Source organism: Trichophyton rubrum (assembly GCF_000151425.1).
Source record: "Trichophyton rubrum CBS 118892 genomic scaffold supercont2.4, whole genome shotgun sequence".
NCBI classification, from domain to species: domain Eukaryota; kingdom Fungi; phylum Ascomycota; class Eurotiomycetes; order Onygenales; family Arthrodermataceae; genus Trichophyton; species Trichophyton rubrum.
The window spans coordinates 783,813-808,670 of record NW_003456425.1 but is presented as its reverse complement, the minus strand read 5'-3'; the positions used below and the strand labels follow the sequence as shown (position 1 = coordinate 808,670).

Here is a 24,858-nt window from a genome sequence, read left to right as displayed (position 1 = left end):
TGTAGAGGTTGGGTGATGAAGCTGAGAAAAGTAGAAGTCAGTAGTTACTTATTTGTGTGGAAAGTCTGCGAACTCACTAGCGTGTTGTAGGGAGCTACAGAACTAACATATCCAGTCGTCTTGGGCATACAGAGTCCTGCCATAGAACGCCAATTCCAAAGAATCTTGGATCCCTAATAAAGGCAATCCCCAAACGACCAGGAGCCTAGTTTACTTTGACTGTTAGGTAATAGAGTATGTAAATCGTTCGCGAGTAAACCCAAGGCATTGGCTCAATGTATAGATTTTATCCTTTTTTTTTTTTTTTTCAAAAAAAAAATCCATATCTATAATATAGCTAGCATGTGGTATATAAAGCTATAAGTAAGAATGAAATGTAGAGAGCGACGGGTAATAACACCGATATCCAATTGGTTATACTGCCCTGGAGAAGTATATTCGCGGGTAAAAACGCGACTATCCAGGACTAGGGGTATAACAACAACAGAATGCAGCCAATATCAAGGGTATGAAGGGTGGAGTGGCAGAAAGTTATAAGATATTCAGATACAGCTATGATCGCTATCAGAAGACTGTATAAGTAGAGGGGATCTCATCTGCTAGGTACGTAACCAAGTCCATTCCTCGAGCTAGGCAGACAAACCGCGTGCGGGTTTGCGGGCCGGGTCAAGGCGGGGTAACTAAGCCATAGAAGGGATTCTCTACTACAAAAGTAGATACATGTTATAGACTGTGTTGACTGATTCTGTGGTATTTAAGTGACAGGTAAACAATAAGCCTTTTATATTCTGGCATAGACGTTCGACTTGAGGTTCGATGTTTGTCTAGGAAGCGAGGTTTGGGGTTTATTTAAGGTTTCTGTTGGTACGCCTAACCAGTTTAAGCTTTCGGCCTCTATCAAAAGATTCTTTAGTTATTCAACTTCTATATTTTGTTTAACTGCTTGCAGCTTTCTCTTCTTCTTCTTTTTTTTTTTTTTCTTACTCTATTTAGGATGAATTTAAGCTGATACTAGCTAAAGGGTATGAATACTTTAAATAGGGGTAATACATTGCACTAGTTATACTATCAACCTTAGTTAATATTAGGAAGCCTCTTACAAAGTAAGTTGATGGAAACTAGCAACACTATAACGTTAGGTACTTGTATTTCTTGTACCTTTGTCTGACTTATATCTTCCCTTTGAGATTTGAAGAATAAAAACTCGTAACTTACAAACTATATTGCTGCTAACTTGGTTTCTTTCTTTTAACCGCTAAGCTAGCAACACAGAAGCAGCGTCATCTACCTCTTACTCTAAGCTTGTGTTTACTAAATCGCCCTAGTAACCACACATATAAAACCCCCTTTCTTCTTCTTTTCTTCCTTTCACACTGTTCTTCCACTCTCCTTGCTATCAAGTTCACAACAGTCTGGTCTTTTCTTCTACCAGCTTCCTCTTCATCTGCTACCAATTCCACTATCAACTCTTTTCTCTTCAGCTGCACTTCATTTACACCTCAAATTTGGTTAAACTCACCGGTAACAAACCGCTTGTTCTGCAGTATCTAGCCTTGACTACTTCTCAAATTTACACCCACAAACCAGCAAGATGCCTGTCCGTTGGACGAGCGAGAATGATCAGATGGTAATACCATTTACATTATACCCTTGACTTTTCTTCTGCATGCCGTTGTTTTCAACTCACTAGAACCTGTCTTTTGGCAGAATACTCGATATATATATTCTTCCTCTCTGTCGGGTTGGAACTATGGCTTGACTATTTGATTAGCCACATTGCTAACCCATTGGTCGCGTAAACAGCTTCTAATCAAGTTCATTGAGACCCATGATATCAGCGTGGACCCGAAGAAGATCTCTGAAGCATGGCGTAAGTTAGCAACCATACTTTGTATGTCTGTTGAATGAGCACCCGTCTAACATTGCAAATAGCAGCTGAAAACGAGGACGCCCGTCCTACGCCTCGTGCTATCACCGAACGAATCCATAAAATTCGCGCACTCGCGAAAGCTACTGCGGCCAAAAATGGCACTTCAGCCCCCACAACCCCTGCTTCTCGCAAGCGCGGAGCTGGAGGCTCAAAGTCTAGCACCAAGCGGGCTCGCACTGGAGGCCCGAAGAAAGATATGAGTGGAGAAAATGGTTCTCCTCGCACCCCAACCCCGTCAAACAATGGAGGGCCAGTGAAAAAAGAGATGACTGATGGGAACCTGGTTTCTAACGCGGAATTCGAAGACGTGTTCACGCACCGACCTTTGGGTAAACGCGTGAGAACCAATCCCACCCTACCCCTAGGAATGATTAAGTATGAAAGAGATGCTGACGAGGAAGATGCAATGAAGTATGAAAGCGGCGTCAGCGAGTTCGCTCCCGCAGATGGAGATGACAAAGACGATGACGACTTCATTGATGGCTTCGTTAAAAATGAAATTGTTTAATCTCGACAACGCGCGACGCCGGATGTGATCTTCAGGAAAGAAGTAAGGTTCTCCTCAAATGGTCAATTGGTATCATATTCTGGCGAGGCATAGTCGAGGCAACGGCGATACCGTCTTCCAGTCAAATTTTCTTTACTTTTCTTTTGTTTCTTGGCCTCTGGTATTATTGCAATGCAAGGTACAGCCGCACTCAATTATCCACGATAGCGACGCGAGCTTTAGCCAATAGGGGCATGTTTCAGTTATCAGGATAAATTCAAACGGCCAATATGGTCTATTTTCGTTTGAACTCGTCGGTCCTCGTGATTTCAATTTTGACAGTAGGCGTGGAAGTTCAATTTAAGGCGAGATGCGATTAATAAATCGACGTACCAGAGTCTCTTGATATTTTCTGGCCAATATATGTCCCGATACTACTCTGTGGTGGACAAACGTGATTCCATAGAGGGTGGATACAAAGTCCTTGAACAGTAGCTATCGTTATCTTGCCGTATCGTAGACCATGGTAGCATTGAATTGTTAACAGCGCTAAAATACTACTAGATAGTTTTCCCGCGGATGCTAATTGCCATGAGTTTATGGAAAACTTCGGTTGTTGAGCCAGGTATACTTTATGCAGTAATGATCATCACAATAGTGTTATACCCAAGAGCCTTTGCTAAAGTGCTACCTCGAGTAGTTTTCAAGAAACTCATAATCAAATATCCAATTGAAACCGGAAGATCCGGTTTGTGGCTCTGTGCTACCCTCGAGAGCGGCAAAAAGGGTGCTCAGCTTGGGTTATGACAACTGGGACGGTACCCGTTCCAGGTCATGGATATATTATCTGTATGAAAAATGGAAGTAACAGTCTAACGGCCCTCTGGTTCGAAGTCCGTCATGTACGGGGAGCTAGTGCACATATTCCACGATACCTTTGGTCCCGTATGGTCATGGTGAGGGTTGCAGGCTAAAGCATCTCTCTTAGAACCATCGATGGGTTTCTATAGACAGCCAACGACTCATTACTTCACATACACTCTGGGTATATATTTCAGGATTGTGGATGTCTCATCAACTTTTATGCCTGGATTGCTCTGGGTATGTACTCCGTATACTCCTTTTCTTCATCCTCGTCGATGTCGTTGGTTGCTATTTTTAGAAAGTAGGTTGCTTAGTCAGACTCGCCCCCCCTTTTTGCCCGTGAAAGAAAGTTTGCGAGTTCAACCTTCAAAAATTCCAAGATGTGACCTCAAATAGATATCGCGACAACCATCCAGATTCATTTGAATGAAGGAGCAATGGTGAATATCAATACCTTCGAGAGCACGATAATGAAGGGTTTTACCGGATGCTGCCTTGCCATGATCTGAGTCGGGGGCGAAAGTAACCCGAGCTCTTGACAGCCATGCTCGTTTTCCGCTCTGGACGGGCTCCGACGGAGCCCAAAGTTGAAGCGACATCTCGTGTTAGTGCGGGATATCTTTAGGCTCTAGGCTGATTGAAGGAAATGATGGTCTCTCCAATTGCTATACTGTGGATCTTTCATTCCAGGATACGAACATCCCCCATCTGGACAGTACCATTAAGCCGAGGGCGCGTGGTTGTGGTGGAGCGACTTGACCTGACTGTTCCTTGGGGCTCGCTTTGGGATGTTTGAACTTAGTGTGCTGATCGGCCCTTGGGATTTCATATTACGATGCTGAATTCCCCTGCAGCTCGTACCTGCTTTCCTTATGAAATTCCCATTGCGGCTCTGTTTGGAACTCTTCCTTCATGAGCACAGTTTCTTCTCCTCTGATGTGTATCCATATTTCATAAATCAGAGAATCAAGTCAAGCAACCCCGAATAAATCTAACTTTCTTGGGTTATCAACTGATTTTTTTTATCACGGTGATGCAATAACCGATACGGAATATGGCTTTTCGAATAACTCTGCTTTGCCATTTTGTCCTTGGAGCGTTTTTGTTCATAAGCGCGGCGGACGCATGGTCGTTTGTGTGGCATGATACAGAAAATGACGCTCATGTCGAGACTGGATCTGGGATACATTCTTGTACCAAAATAAATATGGACAAGGGAAAGATTTACAGCTGGGACCCGAAGACATCAGGTCGATACTGTATCAATTTATTCGCGGATGACAATTGTGCAGACCGCAACGGCTGGTCATGTCCCATCTGGGGGCCTCGAAAACTTGGGCAATCTTATGTTAAGTCCTTCTTAGTTAACAAGGAAGGCGATGAACTTCCAGAACCATCGTCATCAACAGCATCGGACAAGACTACATCTATGACACGCACCAACACAGACGGCGGGACAAGTACAACACGCACACCAACGGAGACATCATCCTCCGGATCTACAGAGTCATCTACGGGAACCACCTCTACCTTGTCATCTGAGAAAACTTCACCAACAACTGAGGTCACAAATACGCCTACAACTGGTTCAACGACACAAACTTCAACAGAGACGCCGATTGAGACTGGGAGTAATACACATCGACCAAAGCACCCTCATGGCGATCCACCTACATCTGGAGGTGTAATTGCTGGGGCAGTCATTGCGTCAATAGCTGGTGTAGGAGGATTGGCATTCTTTGGCTACTTCATTTTTCGATTGCGGAAAGCGAGGGCAGCATCCCCGCCTCCGGAGACATCCGCAGACCCATTTTCCCCTCGGCCGCCAAAAAATGGGTTCCAAGAACTTGACTCTCTTCCAACGTCACCTGTAACCGGACCACCGTATGCACCGCCTGCTTCAATACCGACAATAATGGAACCAGAAAAGACAGGGGCAGTAGGATACGGAAACCAGCACCCGCCCATGGCAGAGTTGCCTGATACCTCTCAAGTTTGGGAGATGGATGCTTCTCGACACAAGGAATGATAAAGGGCTATCGTACTGATTAAACCTTCCGTTCCTTTTAGTTTCTATACCTCTCTGATCATCTAAGAATCTCTTCAGATATCATCCAGTTGCCAGCGGTATACGCCAAACTCATATTCACAACATCTGGCCACATGAATGGCCTTGTGCTAGCCTAACTTGATACCCACATTTGCCTTGTCGCAGAGCTCATATGCATTTATTCGTATCATCAGTCGAGCAGTTGCATGAGAAATATTTAGAACATGAAACCCATAGCCAATTTTCTTTAGACCCAGCATACGTTCGCCATTTTTCTTGGAGCACAGGAAACAAATACTTTCCGGTTTTGGTTCCCTGTTAAACCCTCCCAGATACCCTGACCTGATGCCCCTTGACTTCTTCCATGTCTATTTAAGATTAGCATTTATTCAATACTATGAAAAAAACATTAAATATATACTTTTTTTGTTGCATTCAATAAGAACTCTAGAGCTATAGAGGTTTTAAGATACAATGCACAAAAGTCAGACTTGTTTACCTGTTGGCCTAGTATGAAGTATAGTCGAGGGAATGTATCCTCCTTTCCGCTTGCCCTAAGGGTGGTTAGTACCCCCTGATACGTCTGGCATCGGACAAGATTTGATCACTTACGTTGATTTTATACCTCCAAGCCAAAGAAAGTGTCTAGAAAGCATTATCTCCTGGGGCTAGACTGTAATATGGAGATGTTGATGTCCTATCCTTGGTTGTTGCTATGGCGATGATGTGCTAAAGGTAATATTTCTTTCACAGCAAAGAAAATATATTCTCCTTCTTTATTTTTACAAGCAATTATCATAGCTGGAAATCCTCGAGCCTCTAAAGAGTTATTTATCCTATCATAATTTACAAAAGGTTCGAAAACACTATAGAACCAATTTGAGCTACCAACAATGGGAAGGGGAATTACGTGGGATGACAAGCTTGATGCAAAGGTAAGTAATTATGAATTCATGGCATGCTTAGGACGTGGTAACTCATGTATAAACACTAAAATAGCTTTTGTTTGCAATTATCTCAACTTCGGCGCCCAAAATCAATTACGAAGCAGTGGCGAAGATTATTGGCAATGGTATGAGTATAGCAACCTTTTTCCATTGCAGTCCTTCCAAATAATTCAAGTGGCTAACCCTGTATCAGATTGTACGCCGAACGCCATTCGACATCGACTAGCCAGAATTAAACTGAAGGCTGATGAGGGCAACAGTGCATCCTCCTCTCCGGCTAAGACCCCAAATTCCAAAGCTGGTGGCGGACATGGAAAGATGGCCAAAAAGCGCAATGCTAATGACAGCTCTAACGAGGAGCCTGGAGATATCAAGAAGGTCAAACAAGAACATGTGCAGGAGTCTGACACGGATGAGTGAACATATTCTTCTACGTTTAGTCAACAGCCGTATATCTGGTCTTCGATATACGAAAAGCTAGAAGAGAACGCCCCCATGCATGTATTTATAGAAAGAAGTAGAAATGAATAACGCAAGGGAAAATCGAGAGACACATAGCATGTCTAATGTACTGTAAATAGTTGACAATCCCAGTTGATATCATAGTTCAGCCTAAGACAATATCTAGGAGCCCTGTCTATAGCTCTTATAGGCTTAGACCGTAGTGAAGCTATGTTTATACCCTATCTTAGTTGTTACCGCAGCGATGGTATACTAGAAGGCTCCTATACATTTCTTTCACAGCTAAAGACTTTTTCTTCTTGTTTTCACAACAATCTAGCAACCAGCAGCCTCAATATCTAGACCTGTTAGCAAACTACCTACTCCAAACCAATCTTGAGTAACTCATACTACATATTACTTCTCAAGATGATTACGTGGGATGAAAAAGCACATATGAAAGTAAGTACTTGCCAGCCATTGAGGAGGTCAACAATTGGGCTAATCAAAACCTCGAAATAGTTGCTATTCGCAATTATTTCCACTTCTGCCCCCAAGGTGGACCACCAAGCAGTAGCCAACATTATGGGGAATGGTATGCCTAACGCCTGGCTATATTCGTCTTTGCAGTACGTTGAACGTTTACATGGCTGACTTGACATCCAGGATGCACGGCAATTGCAATCCAGCGCCGCTTAGCAAGAATCAAGACAATGGTCACTGATAGCAACACCGCCTCTCCGACAACTCCGAAATCCAAGTCTGCCGGTAAAAAGGCCACCAAAAAGCGCGCAGCCGAGGACAACTCCAATGAAGAGTCTGGTGACGCTAAGAAGGTCAAAAAAGAACACGCAGAGGAGTTTGAAAGTGAGGAGTGAACTTCTACGAATTCTCGCCTCTCTGACCAACTGCATATATTTCGATCTTCGATAAACGGCCAAATTGGGGAGCTCGATTCATGTAATTGTAGGGAGAACTAGAAATGCATAACACAACAAAACTGAGAAAACACACTATGTCAGATATGGAATAATGTTTCTATTATAGCCAGAAGTATCTAGTATTGTAGAGGATGTTTCTAGAAATAATGGATATCATGGGTGGACAGAGTGGTGGTGCATTGTAGAAGATTTAAGGACAAGAAGCATATCCATGCTTCATTAAAGGTAGATCTTGGGCAGGTATGTCTAGTCTGTCAAAAAGAAAAATGGGGCGGCTGGGAGAGCAAAAAATATCAGAGTTGGCATGGAAACACAAAGGGCTGTGTTCTTGTTATAATTGGGGGCACATAACAAATACTGGCATCAAAGGAGGCCCCGACAAAGCTTTAATCATGGGTTTCAAGCCTAGTGTATAGCTGGATCCTTCTTGAAACTAGAGGGTATATGGTATAGAGCAGAAAAGCTACAGAGTGAGAAGACATAACTACCCTGCCTCTTCTATGCTGAGATTGCACATATATTCATCAATGTTCATATCAGGAATCTCTCTGACCATCAGGATACCTACATCCACCAGTACTTAAAGTCACTCCATACTCTAGCTTTAGCCTGAGTCGATTCTCCTATATCGAGCCCCCGATAGACCGGCGTTTGGTTGAATTATTGCCTTACACCATGGCAACGGTTAAGCGAAGCAAAACTATGCCGGCAGATGGCCAAACAACAAAGTTCTTATACACAATCCTGAAGCAGCTGGACTTGAAATCAGTAAGACACCCGGGGTATATATCCAATGGTTAAACGGACTCTCTGAGCAATTAGCTAATACTTAGCCACCAGATCGACTGGAACTTGGTTGCCTCTCAGCTGGAAATTACCAACGGCCACGCAGCCCGAATGCGCTTCTCACGGTTCCGGCAACACATGGAAGGCAATACAACAGCTGCCCGCACGCCTCGTGCAAAGAAGTCCAAGGCGGAAACTGCAAAGTCGAAGAAGGCCATGTTTGACGAGCCGATAAAGAGCAAAGAACGATCTCCCACCGCAAGTGCTAGCCCAACGGTCAAGAAGGAGCCAGAACTGCCAGTGAAGCCAGAACCGGAATTTCAAGTCGGAATGTCAGAGCCAGCTTCGGCACCGCCTCCGCCTCCGCCTTCGCCGCAGTATTTCTATCCGCCGGGCATGGAGGCTGTCCCCAGGTGTTTCGAGAACGCAGCAATTCCGAATCCTAGCCCCTTTTTCGACTTCTCAACTGTCTCACCAGCAGAGTTGACAGCTCCTTCTTTTGTCTCGGAGCCAGTCATCGGCTATTCCGCACCGCCCTTTGGAGAGAACTGGGTCCAGGTCAAGAGCGAAAGAGCTGATGGTGAGATTGAGATGCAGGATCTCTTTATCAAAGCTGAACCAAATTTGTGAAATGTTCAACTTATTTTTTTTTTACTGTGAAGACAAAGTGAGTGTCACGTGGACTGCTGTTTTAGGTAAAAAGGACTTCATGTCTTCGCAGTTTCATCTTTCTGTCTTCTCTCCGTAACCATCATGAATGCCATAGGGACTGCAAGATGCAGCATGTTTTTTTTTTTTTTTAATTCAGTCGAAATACAAGAAGATTAGCCTTTCTCTTCTAAAGAGAATCATCTATTCTTACCTGGAAGCGTTGTCTCTGTCTTAAAGCCCTTGTGCTCGAGGACAGCCGGCTGCCCAGCAGAAATACTGGCTATACCTGATATCAACCTTCTTCTAGACAAAGTTATAGTGATATTTCTTACTAGGCCCCTGTTTGATGAGAGATCACTAATATCTCCACGTACACTGTCAATATCAAATAGTCCAGGGAAAAAACTACTTCTCTACTCTGTGACTAGGCAAATACCCGACATGACATGCAGCTTTCACTATGTCACTATAGCTAGCATTTCTCAGCCCGTGATCTAAGCATATACAGATCAACAATGAGAGAGAATATCTAGAAATGCCTAGCTTCTTCTTCTTGCTTCCCTGCCCCTCAGTTTGAGAGGCAGCTGGCCTCAATGTTTGTGAAATCACTTGCTACCTGGACTCCCATCACTTCTCTATGAGGCCGAAGTCGGCTATAGCTTGATTACACGTACTGGGCGCACTCGCACTAAGAAAAGTTCCGTTTTAGTACCTCCTCAGAGATTTCTCACTATAAAAACCCACCTCCCCCCTTCTTCTTCCCCTCTTCTTCTTCTCCTTTTCTCTTTCTTCTTAGCACGCCAGCCTCAACTTGACTGTTCCAATACACATACAAGCATCAACTTGCTGCTTCTGACTACTTCTTTACAATATCTCATCTACGACGAGTAGTCAAAAATGGCAGACAATGTTGAGAACTCCGCCGAGGCAGGCAACAAACAAATGACTGATATTGCCTTCATGGCCGAATGCTTCAAGTATCTCCAGGGACCCTTCAATGTGAGTCAACAATACGTATGACCTACCTTCAAAGCCAACCATTCACGGTTTTGCCTTTCTAGGTGGATCTGCCTGCTATGGCGGAGAAGTTAGGGTACAAGAACCCTGCATCGGTTGGGAATCGTCTACGCGCGATCAAAAAGAAATGGGGTATTGGCGTCCCCGAGGGCGCGGAAACCGGCACGGACCCTTCACCAGCTACTACTCCCAAGACTCCTCGTAAGGGAGCCAAGGCAGCCCGTGGGCCGATCAAGGCCAAACCTGAAGCTGATGGGGAAGATTCGAAGGCGGCTGGAAGCCCTGCTAAACGTGGCAGAAAGCCCGCAGCAAATGGTGGACGGAAGCGCAAAGCTTCCGAAACCAACAAGGAAAACGAGGAGCCAAAGACTGAGAATGAGACAGCTACTGAGGCTCCCGAAACTACGAAGGAAGCTGAGGAAGAGGCTGCGTAAGAATTTGATGTCTAAGTGGTACTGCATTGACGTCAGGGTATGACTTCCCCCTTCCTGCTTATATTCAACCTCACTAAATTTATCCTAGATCTTCTCGACTCACGCTCTGTCAGTCTCCTTCAATGCGAGCCCATCGGCATCAAAATTTAATACTCAATTTCTATTTCCTACTTTTTTTTATGGACTATCTCATCCGAGGAACTTGCTATCACGGAGATTGTTAATACCTCTTGCTCTCTATGAGCAGCTCTACTCTGTGACGCTTGGTTTTATACCACGCGCAAGTTCTTCTCCCATTTCCTTGGACAGTGGATATGATTAAATTGGGACTTCTACTTCGGGCCAGGATATCCGGTTGGGTCTAGTCTACATAGCACAACTACAATTGAAGTGACCATTACTCTTTCTTTTCATTATTCTTTATTTTTCTTCATCTATTGAGTAGTCCAATTACGCAAATCCTGATACCCCATAGAGATTTGGTTGCTAGTTACGCTTACACAGTTGCTGCGTAGCGCGTCTACGTTTCTTTCATTCCTGGCCCTAACGCGCCTCATTGTTGTTGTTGTTGTTGTTGTTGTTGCTGCTGCTATAAAAGGTATTCTTTTTCTTTCTTTCTTCCCTCCTTTCTTCCTTTTCTACAAACTAGATCATCTCTTCTCAAAGCTACCTGGTATCTTCATCTTCCTGTAAGAAAGGTATCCAGCTATTAGCAGAGAAAGGTTTGCTAATCTCCACCTCCCTTATGGGACTTGTCTGTTCAGAACTATATCCCTCTATATTATACCTTGGCTTTTAGTAGCAAAGAACTAAACAAACTACATTTCCTGATTTTTCCTGGTTAAAATTCAGGAGAAGGCTACTCTCTATACCACTCACAGCTCACTGCATCTCCCTGAAACTAATAGTTCAGCTTTCCTGACCTTGCCTGGTACCAAGTGATAGTTCAGTGTTTTGACTCTCAGATTTACACCAACTGAATCCTCACATCTGAATTCTCACATGCTTCTCTTCTTTTATACCCCCATAAATCATTCTCCTTCCTTCAAGTTGGCCTCTTCATTCTTCTTCTTCTTCCTCTTCTTCCTCTCCTTCCTTTTCTTCTCTTGGCTTCCTCTCTTAACCACGTCCATCTATTATACTTGATCCGCGGCAGCAGCTGATACCCACTTATAGCGCAAACAACCCTCTCGGTATTCGAATTAACCAATAATCTACAATCAAGATGTCTTGTGTTTCAGCTGAAGAGACGAATATCTTCTTGATCAAGTGCATCAAGTACTCCAATAATGGAAAGGTAAGCATTCACTCTCGTATAGCGTGTGAGCTCCGTGGAAAACAGTCACCTCCGTATGCATTCAGGTCTAACGACGGATAGGTCGATTTCGCTGCGGTCGCCGAGGAATGTGGTATTGTCAGCAAGGGAGCAGCGTGAGTCTATTGGCACCTAGACATTAGCTGGCGAATGCTGATAAGAGTCACCTCAGCGCAAAACGCTATGAGCGTATCCTTAAGGGCAATGGTATTCATCCATCGTCCGGCGAGGGAGTGGACGAGGACGGGGCGCCTGGATCCGCAAACGTGACTCCCAAGAAGAACGGGGCATCGACCAAGCCCAAAACGCCTCGAAAGACTCCGACTAAGCCCAAGGCCAACGGAGCGCCTAAGACTCCTACCAAGCGCAAGACCAACAAGGGAGAAGCCAACAACGAAAGCCCCACTAAGAAATTCAAGTCTAAAGAAAAGGTTGTGGACTCCGATGCGTCTGTCAAAGCTGATAATGACGAGGTAGAGGAGGAACTCCCGCTGCGTACGAAGAATGACCCATTCTTGCCTGTTCCTGCTGTCGATAAGGAGTCAGAGGATGCAATTTTCAAGGAATTCTGCAACACTGGAGCCATGGTCAAGCACGAGAACGAGATGATTGAAAACCAGGTCGTGTAAAGGATGTCGCTGTCGCATATGCGCTTATTTGCCTTCATTTAGCAATCACAGATCACAAGCGCTGCACATGGCCGGACCCGAACCCCGAATTGAGGAGCTTCGGAGGAGAGTTTACTTTATTCATGCATTTATCCTCTTGTAATTTCCCCGCATAGGTTGGTTTTGTTATGGAGCATGGTGGTAGATATGCTTGATCGCTCTAGGGAGAAACATATTGAAGCAATGAGGATATATACCGATTTTGACCCTCCGTTATTAAAACAAATTAATACCCACAAGAGAAGTCCAAGGAGATAAGTCAGGAAAGAGCCAGGGGAAAAGAATGGAAGTCTGAAATTAAATAAGTAGTAATAATACAGAACTTCGGATGTGGGAAGGGGTATAAAGCTCAGAATTCCATATCGAAAATCCAAAACAGCTTAGCACTGGGTATCAGGCCTTCGAAGGAAAACTTAAAACTAGAGAAGGGAGAGAAACCGCAAGGAAGTGTATAAATAATAAGGAAAGGCAAATGAATTAATGTCATGGATCTGTCATGACAGCCTCGAGGATCTGTTTTTTATATTTTAGAAGTGCAGCATCTTTCTTGCGGGTTTGTTGCCGTAGGAGCAGGTATCGCTGTTTCCAGTCCCTCGCGGTCATGCCCATGTCAAGACTAGCTTCATCATCAGACAACCCTTCTTCAATCCCAGTTGCTGTACGTTGATCCCCATGTCTATAGTGGCCATGGCCATATTGAGCTGTGCTGTCTTCACCCAGCGTCATTTGCGATGGAGCATTACCCCGTATAGATACCTGGGATGTAACACCAGGGGTAGGAGAAAAGTCGTAAGAAAGGGTATAACTAATGGAAAATGACCCACTGGGATCGTTGCTTGTAGGGCCGTCTGGTGGGCAATGTACGCGAATGGTATCATCGGACATGCCCGGTTCGATTCTGATTTTCATCTGATCAGGGGCCTTGCAGGCTAAGCCAAGCCTGTGGCCGAGACCAAGTGAGAAGACACAATAGCTGGCAACAGTGCTGGGAGGGGCATCTGGGTGGCATTGTGCCTTGATTTGTTGGATAGTTGCATGAGCAATGGCCCGTGATTCGGCAGGACTAAGAGGAGTTGTCCTTCCGAATAGAGTGGCTCCTTGTATTTCACGAGATAGAGCGTCATCAACTTGCTCAAGCGTCAAGCTAAATGGAGAGGATACCTCATTAGTGTTTTGAGGAACTTCTCCAGAATGAGTCCGTGTTGCATCGGGGTTCCCGCCTGAACCATTTTGCCCATTGACTAGCAATAGAGGCGGAGTTGCCAGACGAATAGGCGTGCCAGCAGACTTTGGCACTTGAAGATGTAATTTGGTAGGTCTCGAAGGGGCATAATTCCTAAGAGGTTGGGCAGCACCGGTATTTGGACCAAGAGGTGTTGCCATCGCTGCTTCATTGCTAGCAGGAGTTGCGGAATTGGGGGGTTCAGTGGGAAAAGTAGTATCGTTGGGACGAATGTCCGGGTGGCTAGTAACAGCCATTGAGAGTGAAGACGACGGCGTTTCAGGGTGCATAGGTCGACCTCGAGACTTTCCGGCAGACGGGCTGTTTCCAAGCCATGCTGAAGATACTGTTGGGCGGCCTCGCCTTTTCCCGCCCACCCTATCTACCGAAGACGGAGTAATTGCAGACTGTGGCTCGTTTGAGAATAGCGCATCAAGATCACGGTGGCGGGGAGTGACAGCAGATTGTGGATATCGGAACGGTGGAGACCTGTGTATGGGAAAACTCCATCCAGATGCAGCAGTCTGAACGTCTATAGGTCTCTCTGGAGTTCCCATACGGTGTGGGTTCTTTGTGCTGTCAAGATGTGTTGCTGGACCTGGCGGCCAGCCGCCAGGTGGGTGTTCAGCGGAATCAGGGTATGCGCTCCAGGGCATAGAGCTTTGGGGTGTCTCATCGGTGTGATAACCTCCCTCTATCCCGGAGTTTGGTGTTGTATATAGGCGAGTTCGCTTTTGTTGTTTGGGATCAACGCAGATGTCGTCGACCCTCTTTCGGCCTCGTTTAGGCTTCCATTCGGGCACAAGAGCGCGCAGAGCCAGGTCTTCGTCTCTTGGCACTCCATCACGACATTCTTCTTCTTGTTCAGTAAGTGGATGGACCTTCGTATAGTATGGGTGTTGGTGGCCTAAACAGTATTCAAAAAATGCGTCTATATGCATTGCGCGCATCCATCGCTAGAAACGAAGAGTCAGGACCAAAGAAACCAGCAAGGCAAGCATGATACGTAAAAGAAAGAAATAAACAATAGAAAAAGTCACCAAATCTAACCTTTAAACGCACTGCATATTGCTGGACTTTTTGCGTGCTCTGTTTCTTCTCCACGGACGGCGGCTCTACTCCAAGCTCTATAGCGAGTTGAATCCAGGTCTTCAGCTCCTTGCGGTTGAGCTTCTGTATCAATTCCCAGAGCATGAATGTGCAGAAGTTCTTCCCTTCGCTGCGAGGCGGCGACCTAAACATCCGGCGGAGCTCCGATGTGTTTGTAGAGCTTGGTATGGTCGGGTTGCAGTACAGGATGAACTCGACGTAGGCATCGTCAATAGTCGCATTGGTAATATCACGCGAAGGCAGAGATCGCGGTTCTGTAGACGGGAGGCGTTCGTTCTGGCGCTCCTGGGATAACACGGACACTGGAGGGGACATGGACGCGGCGGACGGCGAACGTCGAGACAGGATAGCAGACCGAGGATCTCTAGGTGACGGTTGAAGACCGCCTGGTGCAACATCACGGTTTACCTGCGACATGGCATACCTATCACCACTACTAGGATGTGCACTGTTGCCGCTGGTATTGCCTGCTAGCGGGGGGCTGTGGCTGTTGCTGGTCTCCGGCATTCCTTCTTGCTGCTGCTGCTGCTGCTGCGGTGGCTCTGGGATGTCGGGATATTTAGTATATGGTTGCTCGTTCTCGTTGTTGCTGGAGGACTGCAGCGGCCCATGGGCTCCATCCTCAGCTCCTGGCTTGGAGAGCCCATCCATACTGGGACGTCTTCAGCCTTGTGCAAGCGAATTGCATTTCCTTTGGGGGAACGGAGAGGGGGAGGGAGAAGTAGCCTGGTACGGACGTTGGATGTGCGCATTCACGAGGTACTGCCGGCGGAGCGGGAGGCTGCCATATGGCTGATCGAGAGTCAATTCGCTGGCATATACGAGAGGCAAGGTGCGGAGCCGTCGTCCGAGAGCGTTGTAGACACGACAGAAGCTCCCAGCATCCCACATTCATAATAATCGGGGGCAACGGGTAGCTGTTTCACCTTCTAGCTCGTTATAAATAGAAACATCTCCATCCTAAGACACATTAATTTATGCACAGTCATCAAATCGCAGGCGTCATGTGATTCTGCTTGCAGGGTACCCAGGCAAGGTTTTCTTGGGCGCTCCTTGGCCCCCTGTGCGCTCGCTGGCTGCGGCCGGAGCCTGCTGGCTTTCGTCGCGCGCCCGCGTCCTGCTGGGCTGGCGTCTATCTCTCGATGGAGGGGGGGATGGAGGTGAACTGACCGCAAAAGAAGGTCGCCCGTCGCTAGAGATAAACAACGCGCCTGGGCGTCTGGCGTCTAGCGCTTAGCACAAGCAAGAAGAGGATGACATAAGCGTTGCATCTGTTATATCTTTACTTAATGCAGCTGCTTATGTAATGACCGACTATCTTATATCCGGATCAACTATAATCCGATCAAAACTTCCATTCCTCGGCGGGTCGGGGGCAATCATTCAGTCACGGGACCTACATCCCTGGAAGGTTTGTTTCCAAGGAAAAACGACCTCCCGATGATGACTCCAACGCAAATGACGATAGACATCCGAACATTAATACACAGAGATCGAAGAGAGAGATGGTTTGCAGCGAGTAAGCTTGCTGGGTGGCGTTTGAAGGCGTTCTGTCGCTCATCCATTTGGCTGCTATATAAATAACTACCTTGGTAGATCTTTCTGCTGCCCGCCGAGCTGGCTTCGGCAACTTCTTCGACTCTCCATCACTACTTCTACCTCGCTTCGACCTCGCCCGCCAATGATGCACTCGCCCCTGGACGCAGCATGGCTCCAAGTCTTCGTCCTTTACCCGCCAACCCTCCGAGACGCTCGGGACGGCCTCTTCGCGCAAGCAGTACTAGAGTGAAGACTTACCGTGAGGATAGTTCGGACTCGGATGAGGTAGACATCTACAACGAGAGCTCGGATAGCTCCCCAGTTACTGTTCGACCACTGGTTTATCCCGACTTTATCCCTTCAGAGGAACCTCGCACCGAACAACGCTCGCTCTCACCTTCACCTCAAAAGAAAAAGGCTCCCGGAGGCCGCATCACAAGGTCGTCATCAAACAATAAGAAACGAGCGCTTTTCCTTCAAGCGTCTCGCAAGAACGTCCTGACTACCTCCCCCAAACAGCTCAAGCCAGAAGACGAATCTGAGCTCGAAATGCCACCTCCTGTAGAATCTACCAAAATTCCACCATGGCAGACCCTTCCGTACCACGTTCTATTTGACATCTTTCTGAGAGCTGCGCCGATGGGGAAAGGTATCCAAGTCACCCAGGTATTGAAGTCGATACGGTGGCTGGTGCGCATTTCACGGCTCTGTAGGGCCTTTTTCGAGCCTGCTATAGCAGCCTTGTATTATTCCCCCATGGCCTTCACGATGGACTGGCTCGAGGAGATTAGAAAGCCGTTAGAGCTGGACCAGTCCACGTCTTTGACCAACTATCGTAGCAAGGTAAAATGTTTGGAAATAACTACCCACATGCCCAAAGTGGACAGGTTTCAGATACATTCTTTCCTGATGTTTGCGCCTCAGATAAAACATCTTCAGATTCGTGATCTTAGTGATACCCCGCGGAAAATGTCAAAGCCCTTCCAACTGGCCTTTCTTGAGCATTGGTTTGAATCAATGCCTCCGGATTACATCCAGCTTTGGAGCTGGGAGTGGAGCAGCCGAGTCCACCTATCAAGACTGAAAGAATTTCATCTCCATCCAATGCTCTGTTCACTCAGGACACTGAGGTTTTATAAAACCTGGCCGTATGAGCCACCTGAAACACGGCTGTCTCTGGATGATAACGAGCAACCTTCGCCAGCCGAAAATTTAGTTTCTTCACTTGTTGCTCTTCCAAAACTGTCGGTATTGGAATTTACTGAGTGCTACCTTCCGGATGGTTTTCTTTTCAAGTTGCCGGTCGACTTGCAGACTTTGACTCTAGACCAGTGTGAAAATGTGGACTCGGAGGGCCTTGCGAGCTATCTGTTTGAGCATGGCCAAAAAATGGAGGTTCTCAATCTGACCCATAACAAGGAGATTGACATGTCGTTCACTGTCGGACTGCGGGCGTCCTGCCCTCTTCTGCGTGTTTTCAGGATGGATCTAAACTTCAGCTCCGGCGATACATTAGCTCATGATGTCGAGCCGCATTTTGAGCTGCTCCTTCACCCCGGTCAGGTACCGACATGGCCGTCCAACCTGGAAACACTTGAGCTTGAACGCCTTCGCAAATGGGATATCATGACCGCTGAAGCTGTATTTAGATCGTTGATCGAAGCTGCTCCGCGCCTGAAGTATCTGCGCAAGCTCACCCTTACCGCAATCCTGAAGACGGACTGGCGAGACCGTGCTCAGTTCAGGGATGAATGGGCCCGGACGCTGGAACGAACGTTTCTCAGAAGAAGCGAGCCTCCGTTATGCATCTCTGGCAGAAATCTGAGAGCGTCTTCAATCCTGAGTCGTAGGCCATCATCAAGGTCAGACGCTTCCGACGTCTCGCACCTTGTCCGAGACGAGGCCACGGACGATAATGTGCCTAGGAGAAAGAGTCGACGTCTTGCTGAGCGCAAATCGTCCATGAGTGGTGACGAAAGCGGACGATCCAGTGACGTGCTGTCCCCCAACGAGCTTCATAGTCGAAACGACAGCCCCCTGGTCATTGGACGGCAAGGTTTTATGGCCAACGGTCCAGGAATGTGCAACGTGGTGAAAATCCGAATCGACAATCTCAGGCCTGCAGACGTGATCTTGCCCGCTGAGAATCTGAGTGATGCAGAACCCAGCGGCGACGACGACTGGGACGGGGATGATCTTGACTTTCTCAACGACGACTATGCTTGGTGACTAATAGTATTGATGGGATGGCCCTCCCAGAGGAACGAAAACGAACGAAATTACAGAAACGAAGCTGTCGTAATTGTTTACAGCAGACTCTCTCGACCAGGTTTTGCAGGCCGAAAACCTTTTTCTACCCCTTTCCTCCTTCCTTTGATCACTAACTACTCAATTCTGCCCTTTTATTGGCTGAGAGTCTGTTCTTCTAATCGTTATCTTCCGCGCCTCTTCTTTTTTTTCCTTAACAGTGTTACTTCATCTGCATCATCATTATGGGATCTACATCTGGGGGTTACCAACTTTAAAAGAAACGGAGCAAGGTTAACGGAGTTTTAACTACCTTATGGCGGGCGGTACTTATAAACTGGTCTATAGGCAGCATAGCAGGAGAGAGGGAGGAACAGCAGCCCTAGGTGGTCTTCTTTTTTTCTACTTCTAGTTATCTCTATATAATCAAAGCAATCTCTTAAGCACAGTCATTTTCGTCTCGAAACATCTAGCCATCTGTCCGACTCACTTCCATGGCATATTATGGACCTGGATATGTATATGACCCACGCGGACCCTCCGCAAACCGGCAAAAGATGCTTCCCTTGCACCGATACTCGGCATCCTCCCCTTATCTTAACTCACAATTATTAAGCATGCAAGTGCAGCCGCGCCGATCGCATAACTAACTTAAACGACTCGGATCTGCAGCCGCGGACGGGACATGGCGCCTGCCAGAGTTAATTAACCGACTTAACCATCCCGAGACAGTCAGACTAACTAGAGAGCCCTACGAGTAGCTACCTAACCTACCTATGAAATAGACACATTTTGCAGCCGCTACCTTAACTAACTATATTTAGTAGTTACTAATATTATATTTAACCTCGAAACATCGATATTTTGGTGGTATTACAAATCTATAAATTTCCGGTAACTATAGCAATAAGTCCTTACAAGGTAACCTAGTAGAGAAAATGTTTCAGGTAAATATACTAATAAATGTTATAATATTCTTGCTTGTGGCGCTAGCTAAAGGCTAATTGACAATTTTAGGGGTAAGGGCAATGATTTAACGGTCCTAGGTCAAAAAGCGATGCAATATTGCTCATTGAAAATCAAACCTTGACCACCGCCTTCTTTTATCCTGCAAGCTTATTTAGAGATAGGTGTTATGGTCAGGTATTGCACAGTGCGAAGGGAGCCGTCTGGTTTCCTGAGTGGGAAGATAATATCGCAGGATATTTGTTCGGATTCTTTTGGGCATTTGGCCGCAATCATTTCCTTCTGTACAGGGCAGAGACAGGTGAGGAGGTGGTCTTTGCTCTCTCCACACATATTTCTCTTCTGCGGACGTCCAGTCAAGCAGTAGACGAAAGGCGAGTCGTTGCACATGCCCTTGACAGTGATTGAAAATGTCGCGGTTGTGACCCGGCATTCCGTTTTCGAGGGGCACTTGCCCTTCCAGCTGACTTCGCGGGTTTCGGTGGAGGCCTCCTCCGTCAACTGGGAAATCTGGCCCGAAAATTCGGCAGACAGAGGGCCCAAGCCCCCATTAAGACCTACCCCAATGCTCCAACCCTTTGTATTCCCCCTTGCTACTGCAGTTCCCTTTTTGACCTCAATGTCCAGAGGGTCGTCATTTGGATTATGGAAGACTTCATCAACATTCGGATATCCAGCGACAGTGACATTAGTGATGGTCCGGAGAGTCCGATGTGTATAGGTTGCGGCAGGATTGCACGTTCCACTGCAGTCTAGCGTGCAATCAAGGGATGATTGAACAGGATTGACTTCTCCATATGGTAGCGACTGGCCATCTATATTATGCCTTTCCTGAAGAACCTTTCTCAGTTCCTTGATGTACGGGAAATTCGCGTCATCCTGACGTCTATGAAGAGTAGCCGTAGCCTTCCCAAGGCTCTTCAGCCAGTCATCGTCTTCGATGATAACGATATCTTCTCCAGGGGCTTGTCGCGCAATGAGGTCGGAGACGTAGTCTTTGGGTAAGAGGCTGCCAAAGACAGGAGAAATGCACGAAGCAACAAGGAGCTTAGAGAACAACATGTTTGCGTTGGGTGGCTATTATTCGGAAAATTGGGATTGGGTAAAATGCGATATTCAAAATTGAGGGAGCAGTGAAGGCTTGCGGAGCGTAAATTGAACCAAGGAGATCGACTTTGAAGGCTGTTGCTGGATGCTGATGATGGATGGAATGGATGGAATACAGGGTGAGAGACCACCCCTTTTATAGCTTTCGTCAACCTGGAATCGCAACTAGATGGGCCAGTAGAGCCATCTCTATGATTCGGGCATTGCCGGGCTCTGCCCGGTGAGATGGTATAGCAGAATAGAGACGCCTTGCAGCCATTTTTCAAAAAACATGACAAGGCTCGATGTACAGAGTCGATCACCAGCTCCAAGAATAGATAGATCTGCGAATTTGCGCGCGCGCTAAAGTACATTTAAGAGTGCGCTAAGTAAGGACAAGGACCCACTAAGAAAAAAGGGATAAGCGCACTTTACTGGATACGGATGCCTCTAACCGTAAAGAGTAACTATTTTGTGACAAATCTTAAAGGCTTAAACCAAGATCGAAACTTTGTTCTGAACGAAGAGCCGACGACTGCAGTGTGAGTAAGTATACAGCACTCAGCACCCTGTGGGCCATTCCAAACATTCTCTTGAAGGATGTAGTGTAGCCCAGGATAGAGCAGAGATAGAGCAGGGCCTCCTTGTCCAGAGATATTCCATTATTTACTGGCAACTGACCCGTGTAGCTGTGTGCAAAAATAAGCATGCGTCTATCTACTACGATGCGTCCTTTTCACGCCACCCCGCCAGTCTTTACCCTTGCGCCGATAGTGGCCTCGAGACACTCGCATTACCTTTGTGGCACATACATACTCCATAAACGGGCATCGCAGCTTGGAATCTCTGCATGCAGCCGCAGCCAGGGAACTCCCTCCCCGGTATCCCGTGTTGAATCGATACTTTGAACTTTGATAACTTTTTGCTTCCGAAGATCGTCGCGGGCAGGTTCACCGACACGCTATGCCTTTTAAGTACTAGCTCCAATGCCAGCATACGGCTGCTTAGTAAAGACATATTCATTAGTAAGCAGGAGAAGCCCACGCTCGTGTATTTGATATTCGACAACCAACTTGGCCGCATTAATTACTATTTGATTATCTATATCTACTCCAACATTCCAAGGATAGAAGATATCAACAAGCTAAAAGGCGTCCCTCTGGTGTGTTTGTAAAAAGCTATGGATGGCCTCTCCAATAGCTGCCCGGTCACGCCACACGACTGGTCGCTCTTAAGCCAGCAGCATGCCCTTTCTTGGGGGATGATCTGCCTTTCAGTCACGGACCACCGGCCTCTGGTGCACCTGGATGGATGCAGTGCGTCGAAGCAGAGCTGGGTTGAATAATCAGCATTCTAACGTTCTTCTTCACAAGTGCTTGCCTGCCTCACCCGCCAAGTTCTACTGTCACTCTTTGCCTAGTTAGCCAGTTGCCTGCCAAGTTTTGTGTCTGCCGTTGGGCATCAAGGTAGCTCACACTGGCCGACTTGACGCTGTTCCGACCTGACCATTAGGCACGAGAGCAGAGCGTGGGGACGAAGCAAGGAAACAAAAGAAGCCGTGTATTTCTTTCTCTTTCTTCGTATCTCTTCCCATCGTCAGTTTTATCAGTTTTGTCAGTCTTGTCAGTCTTGTCAGTTTTGTCAGTCTTGTCAGTTTTGTCAGTTTTGTCAGTCTTGTCAAGTTTTGTCAGTCTTGTCAAGTTTTGTCAGTCTTGTCAGTCTTGTCAGTTTTGTCAGTCTTGTCAGTCTTGTCAGCGCTGCAGTGCGCCGATCATCCTTCCCCCTTGTCTCCCTCTGCCAGCTCCAGCGATCCCCACCATCAGCAGCACATCACCACAGGGAAGAAACCACACACCACATCGTTGGCTTTTCTGCTTCGGCGTTTCTTCGTCTGCTTCAGCTTCGTCCTCTTCGTCCTCGTCGTCTTTTGCCTTTGCTGCTCGCCGGCCCTTGCACAGTAAAAAACGGACGAGCAAGTTGAGAGCCAGACGCCCGCCTGATAGACCCGATTTCCTGTCCCGCGCGCTCTTATCATATCGAACGATATATCGATCTACGACTAATCACATCACTATGCAAACTCAATAGCGTCCTTATTCCTACCCTCCGCGCGCTCCTCTGCTTGTCCCCTTTCCCCGTCTCTCCTATATTCTCCCGTTAATATCTTCCGCGGGGACTCGAGACCTGCCGTTGCTTATCTCAACGACTCCGCTTTGGACGGCCGGATAGCCTACATATACACGCAACACCGACCATCCGCCTCTTTACTAATACAATACCATCTCATCTGACATCTTGACCGTTTGTTGCTGGCTCGACATCGGCGATCGTCCTTTTTTTTTTCGAACACAATCGCTTTTTCGTCCTGTCCGGGCTCCATAGCCAAGGTGTACTCTTCTTACCTTGACATTAGCGGCCGTTGGCAGACCAGACACAATGAGTCCGCAGTCTTCAAGGGTGATGAGCCCGGATGCAGCTGGTCCATCGTCCTCTCCTCCCGTTCTTCCTGAAGGATGGTACGTTTTTTTCATCTTTATTTTCATGTTTTAGTTTTTTTTATCTTTTTGTTCGCTAGTTATTTTTGTTATGATCCCCGTGGCTGACCGTTGTCCGTGCTGTCTCTAGGCTTGCTCAGTGGGACGGCCGCCAGCAACGATGGTACTATGTCCAGCCAGTAACCAGGAAATCACAGTGGGAGATACCCACTGAACCGTTCATTGCGTCGACCTCCTCGACTCCTCATTCCACCGCCAGTCCCGGCCCTTATCCCTCCCCTCTCACCATGAGTGCCACCTCGCCCGAGTCCGAAGCCACAAGAGAATTGATGGAAGTAAGGAATGCCAAGTGGAATGGAAACGGTAACTTTGCGGTATGTGGAACACCTCGTTGAGACTTTGTATCTGGGAGTAAGTAAACAGAAGCTAATCTATTTCTTCGTTTTCGTACAGGCTACACAGCAGCTATCTCCTCAGAGCACCTCTCCAAGATCACAAAGAACTCCAGTTGCTAGTGATGCAGTCCCACACCCCCGTTCTTCGACTCAAACCACTCCAGTGCATGCTATTGCCGATATCTCTGCCCTGGCCAGCCAAGACGAGATGATGGTCCAGCATAACAGTGTATGTTTGAACCTACCCATATTTTGCTGATCAAATACAACCAGCGAGCTGATTCGCTTCTTTAAACAGCCAAATCACTCCCGGGTTGGGAGCAATACGCCACAGCAGCCCATGTCTATGCCCGGCCAAGTACAAGGCTTCCATACTACCTCGGGCTCGCCAGCAAACCAACACCAAGCACAACATTTCCCTCCCCATCCCCAATCTTACAATGATGCCCACATGCAGAGCTCTGGCCTTCCCTTGGGCCAACCACCTCACGCCAACAGTATACCTATGAACCCAAGTCCGCAAGGTCAGTTATATGGCGGCCAGATGCATGATTCCAACGCTCGCGCTTTCTGCGGCCCCCCACAGCCTGCCGATCTTCGGTATACGAACCAGCCAATTCCAGTAACACCTGGAAAGTTCCCTCCTCGCGTGTCCCCAGTTCAAACTCAGCGACATCAAGAACATGGTATCACGCTCCTCAATCAAGACCCTAATGCACCTCCCGTATTTCCCCTATCTCATCGGGAAGCACAGAGGAAAAGACAGTCAGAACGACAGGAATCATTTGCAAAATACCAAGCTGGGCCAGCGGGCCAGCCATATCCCCCTCGAGGACCCCCCGCGGGAAACTATGATCACAGGTACAAGGAACCTGAAAGCCTACCGAGAAACATGCCTCCACCACCACCGGGCTTTGGCTCAAATCCGATATACGATCCTCTCATCGATCAAGGCAGGCCAGTATATCATGAATCAATCCAGGGCCCTCCCGGTGGCCCGTACGGAACTTCAAGGCAGCTTGGCAGTCCTGGGAATGGGCCGTCATGGCAGCAACAACAGCCATTACCTCCACCTCAGCAGTATGGAGGATATCAGCCTGGCATGCCGCCTCGCGCGGACTACGTGCCACCACCACAGCAGCATTTTGGAGATGTCGGCGGATATCCTGGCAATTGGGGGAGGTAAATCTGCTCACACAAGGAGCTAAAATCGACGTTATCGGATGGAGAGAAGAACGTACCCTCTTCTTTCCCATCCCCCCCCCCC

The 24,858-nt window shown here is 47.2% G+C and overlaps 12 protein-coding genes across 13 annotated transcripts; 9 read left to right on the top strand and 3 right to left on the bottom strand.

Moving 5' to 3' along the window:
* Nucleotides 1-1,591: 1,591 nt before the first annotated feature.
* On the top strand, nucleotides 1,592-2,438 carry TERG_12112 (uncharacterized protein; the record flags this gene model as incomplete). Its single annotated transcript, XM_047751119.1, has 3 exons — nucleotides 1,592-1,627; nucleotides 1,804-1,870; nucleotides 1,933-2,438. The coding sequence occupies 3 exons, from the start codon at nucleotides 1,592-1,594 to the stop codon at nucleotides 2,436-2,438; spliced, it is 609 nt and encodes a 202-aa protein (XP_047606199.1).
* A 2,050-nt stretch (nucleotides 2,439-4,488) lies between these two features.
* On the top strand, nucleotides 4,489-5,310 carry TERG_04164 (uncharacterized protein; the record flags this gene model as incomplete). The annotated part of the gene is made up of 1 exon (XM_003235064.2): nucleotides 4,489-5,310. The coding sequence occupies one exon, from the start codon at nucleotides 4,489-4,491 to the stop codon at nucleotides 5,308-5,310; it is 822 nt and encodes a 273-aa protein (XP_003235112.2).
* A 149-nt stretch (nucleotides 5,311-5,459) lies between these two features.
* On the bottom strand, nucleotides 5,460-5,987 carry TERG_12111 (uncharacterized protein; the record flags this gene model as incomplete). The annotated part of the gene is made up of 3 exons (XM_047751118.1): nucleotides 5,460-5,699; nucleotides 5,753-5,885; nucleotides 5,944-5,987. 3 exons carry the CDS (start codon nucleotides 5,985-5,987, stop codon nucleotides 5,460-5,462), a joined length of 417 nt encoding a protein of 138 aa, XP_047606198.1.
* Nucleotides 5,988-6,224: 237 nt separating this feature from the next.
* Nucleotides 6,225-6,698, top strand: TERG_04163 (uncharacterized protein; the record flags this gene model as incomplete). The annotated part of the gene is made up of 3 exons (XM_003235063.1): nucleotides 6,225-6,266; nucleotides 6,331-6,403; nucleotides 6,472-6,698. 3 exons carry the CDS (start codon nucleotides 6,225-6,227, stop codon nucleotides 6,696-6,698), a joined length of 342 nt encoding a protein of 113 aa, XP_003235111.1.
* Nucleotides 6,699-7,148: 450 nt separating this feature from the next.
* Nucleotides 7,149-7,597, top strand: TERG_04162 (uncharacterized protein; the record flags this gene model as incomplete). The annotated part of the gene is made up of 3 exons (XM_003235062.1): nucleotides 7,149-7,181; nucleotides 7,242-7,314; nucleotides 7,386-7,597. The coding sequence occupies 3 exons, from the start codon at nucleotides 7,149-7,151 to the stop codon at nucleotides 7,595-7,597; spliced, it is 318 nt and encodes a 105-aa protein (XP_003235110.1).
* A 738-nt stretch (nucleotides 7,598-8,335) lies between these two features.
* Nucleotides 8,336-9,076, top strand: TERG_04161 (uncharacterized protein; the record flags this gene model as incomplete). The annotated part of the gene is made up of 2 exons (XM_003235061.1): nucleotides 8,336-8,428; nucleotides 8,501-9,076. The coding sequence occupies 2 exons, from the start codon at nucleotides 8,336-8,338 to the stop codon at nucleotides 9,074-9,076; spliced, it is 669 nt and encodes a 222-aa protein (XP_003235109.1).
* Nucleotides 9,077-9,857: 781 nt separating this feature from the next.
* On the top strand, nucleotides 9,858-11,127 carry TERG_04160 (uncharacterized protein; the record flags this gene model as incomplete). Of its 2 annotated transcripts, XM_047749728.1 has the most annotated exons (3): nucleotides 9,995-10,096; nucleotides 10,159-10,585; nucleotides 10,637-11,127. In XM_047749728.1, the coding sequence occupies 2 exons, from the start codon at nucleotides 9,995-9,997 to the stop codon at nucleotides 10,546-10,548; spliced, it is 492 nt and encodes a 163-aa protein (XP_047606197.1). In that variant the 3' UTR covers nucleotides 10,549-10,585; nucleotides 10,637-11,127. The 2 variants fall into 2 exon arrangements, with proteins under 2 accessions (XP_003235108.1, XP_047606197.1); XM_003235060.2 differs by having other exon boundaries at nucleotides 9,858-10,096; nucleotides 10,159-11,127.
* Nucleotides 11,128-11,773: 646 nt separating this feature from the next.
* TERG_04159 (uncharacterized protein) lies at nucleotides 11,774-12,492 on the top strand (the record flags this gene model as incomplete). Its single annotated transcript, XM_003235059.1, has 3 exons — nucleotides 11,774-11,845; nucleotides 11,927-11,979; nucleotides 12,036-12,492. The coding sequence occupies 3 exons, from the start codon at nucleotides 11,774-11,776 to the stop codon at nucleotides 12,490-12,492; spliced, it is 582 nt and encodes a 193-aa protein (XP_003235107.1).
* Nucleotides 12,493-13,014: 522 nt separating this feature from the next.
* On the bottom strand, nucleotides 13,015-15,514 carry TERG_04158 (uncharacterized protein; the record flags this gene model as incomplete). The annotated part of the gene is made up of 2 exons (XM_003235058.1): nucleotides 13,015-14,709; nucleotides 14,804-15,514. The coding sequence occupies 2 exons, from the start codon at nucleotides 15,512-15,514 to the stop codon at nucleotides 13,015-13,017; spliced, it is 2,406 nt and encodes an 801-aa protein (XP_003235106.1).
* A 655-nt stretch (nucleotides 15,515-16,169) lies between these two features.
* TERG_04157 (uncharacterized protein) lies at nucleotides 16,170-18,631 on the top strand (the record flags this gene model as incomplete). Its single annotated transcript, XM_003235057.2, has 2 exons — nucleotides 16,170-16,274; nucleotides 16,460-18,631. The coding sequence occupies 2 exons, from the start codon at nucleotides 16,170-16,172 to the stop codon at nucleotides 18,629-18,631; spliced, it is 2,277 nt and encodes a 758-aa protein (XP_003235105.2).
* A 942-nt stretch (nucleotides 18,632-19,573) lies between these two features.
* TERG_04156 (uncharacterized protein) lies at nucleotides 19,574-21,026 on the bottom strand. The gene has a single exon (XM_047748213.1). The coding sequence runs from the start codon at nucleotides 20,675-20,677 to the stop codon at nucleotides 19,766-19,768; it is 912 nt and encodes a 303-aa protein (XP_047604190.1). The 5' UTR covers nucleotides 20,678-21,026; the 3' UTR covers nucleotides 19,574-19,765.
* Nucleotides 21,027-23,137: 2,111 nt separating this feature from the next.
* On the top strand, nucleotides 23,138-24,856 carry TERG_04154 (uncharacterized protein; the record flags this gene model as incomplete). Its single annotated transcript, XM_003235055.2, has 4 exons — nucleotides 23,138-23,217; nucleotides 23,327-23,570; nucleotides 23,650-23,820; nucleotides 23,890-24,856. The coding sequence occupies 4 exons, from the start codon at nucleotides 23,138-23,140 to the stop codon at nucleotides 24,775-24,777; spliced, it is 1,383 nt and encodes a 460-aa protein (XP_003235103.1). The 3' UTR covers nucleotides 24,778-24,856.
* Nucleotides 24,857-24,858: the final 2 nt, after the last annotated feature.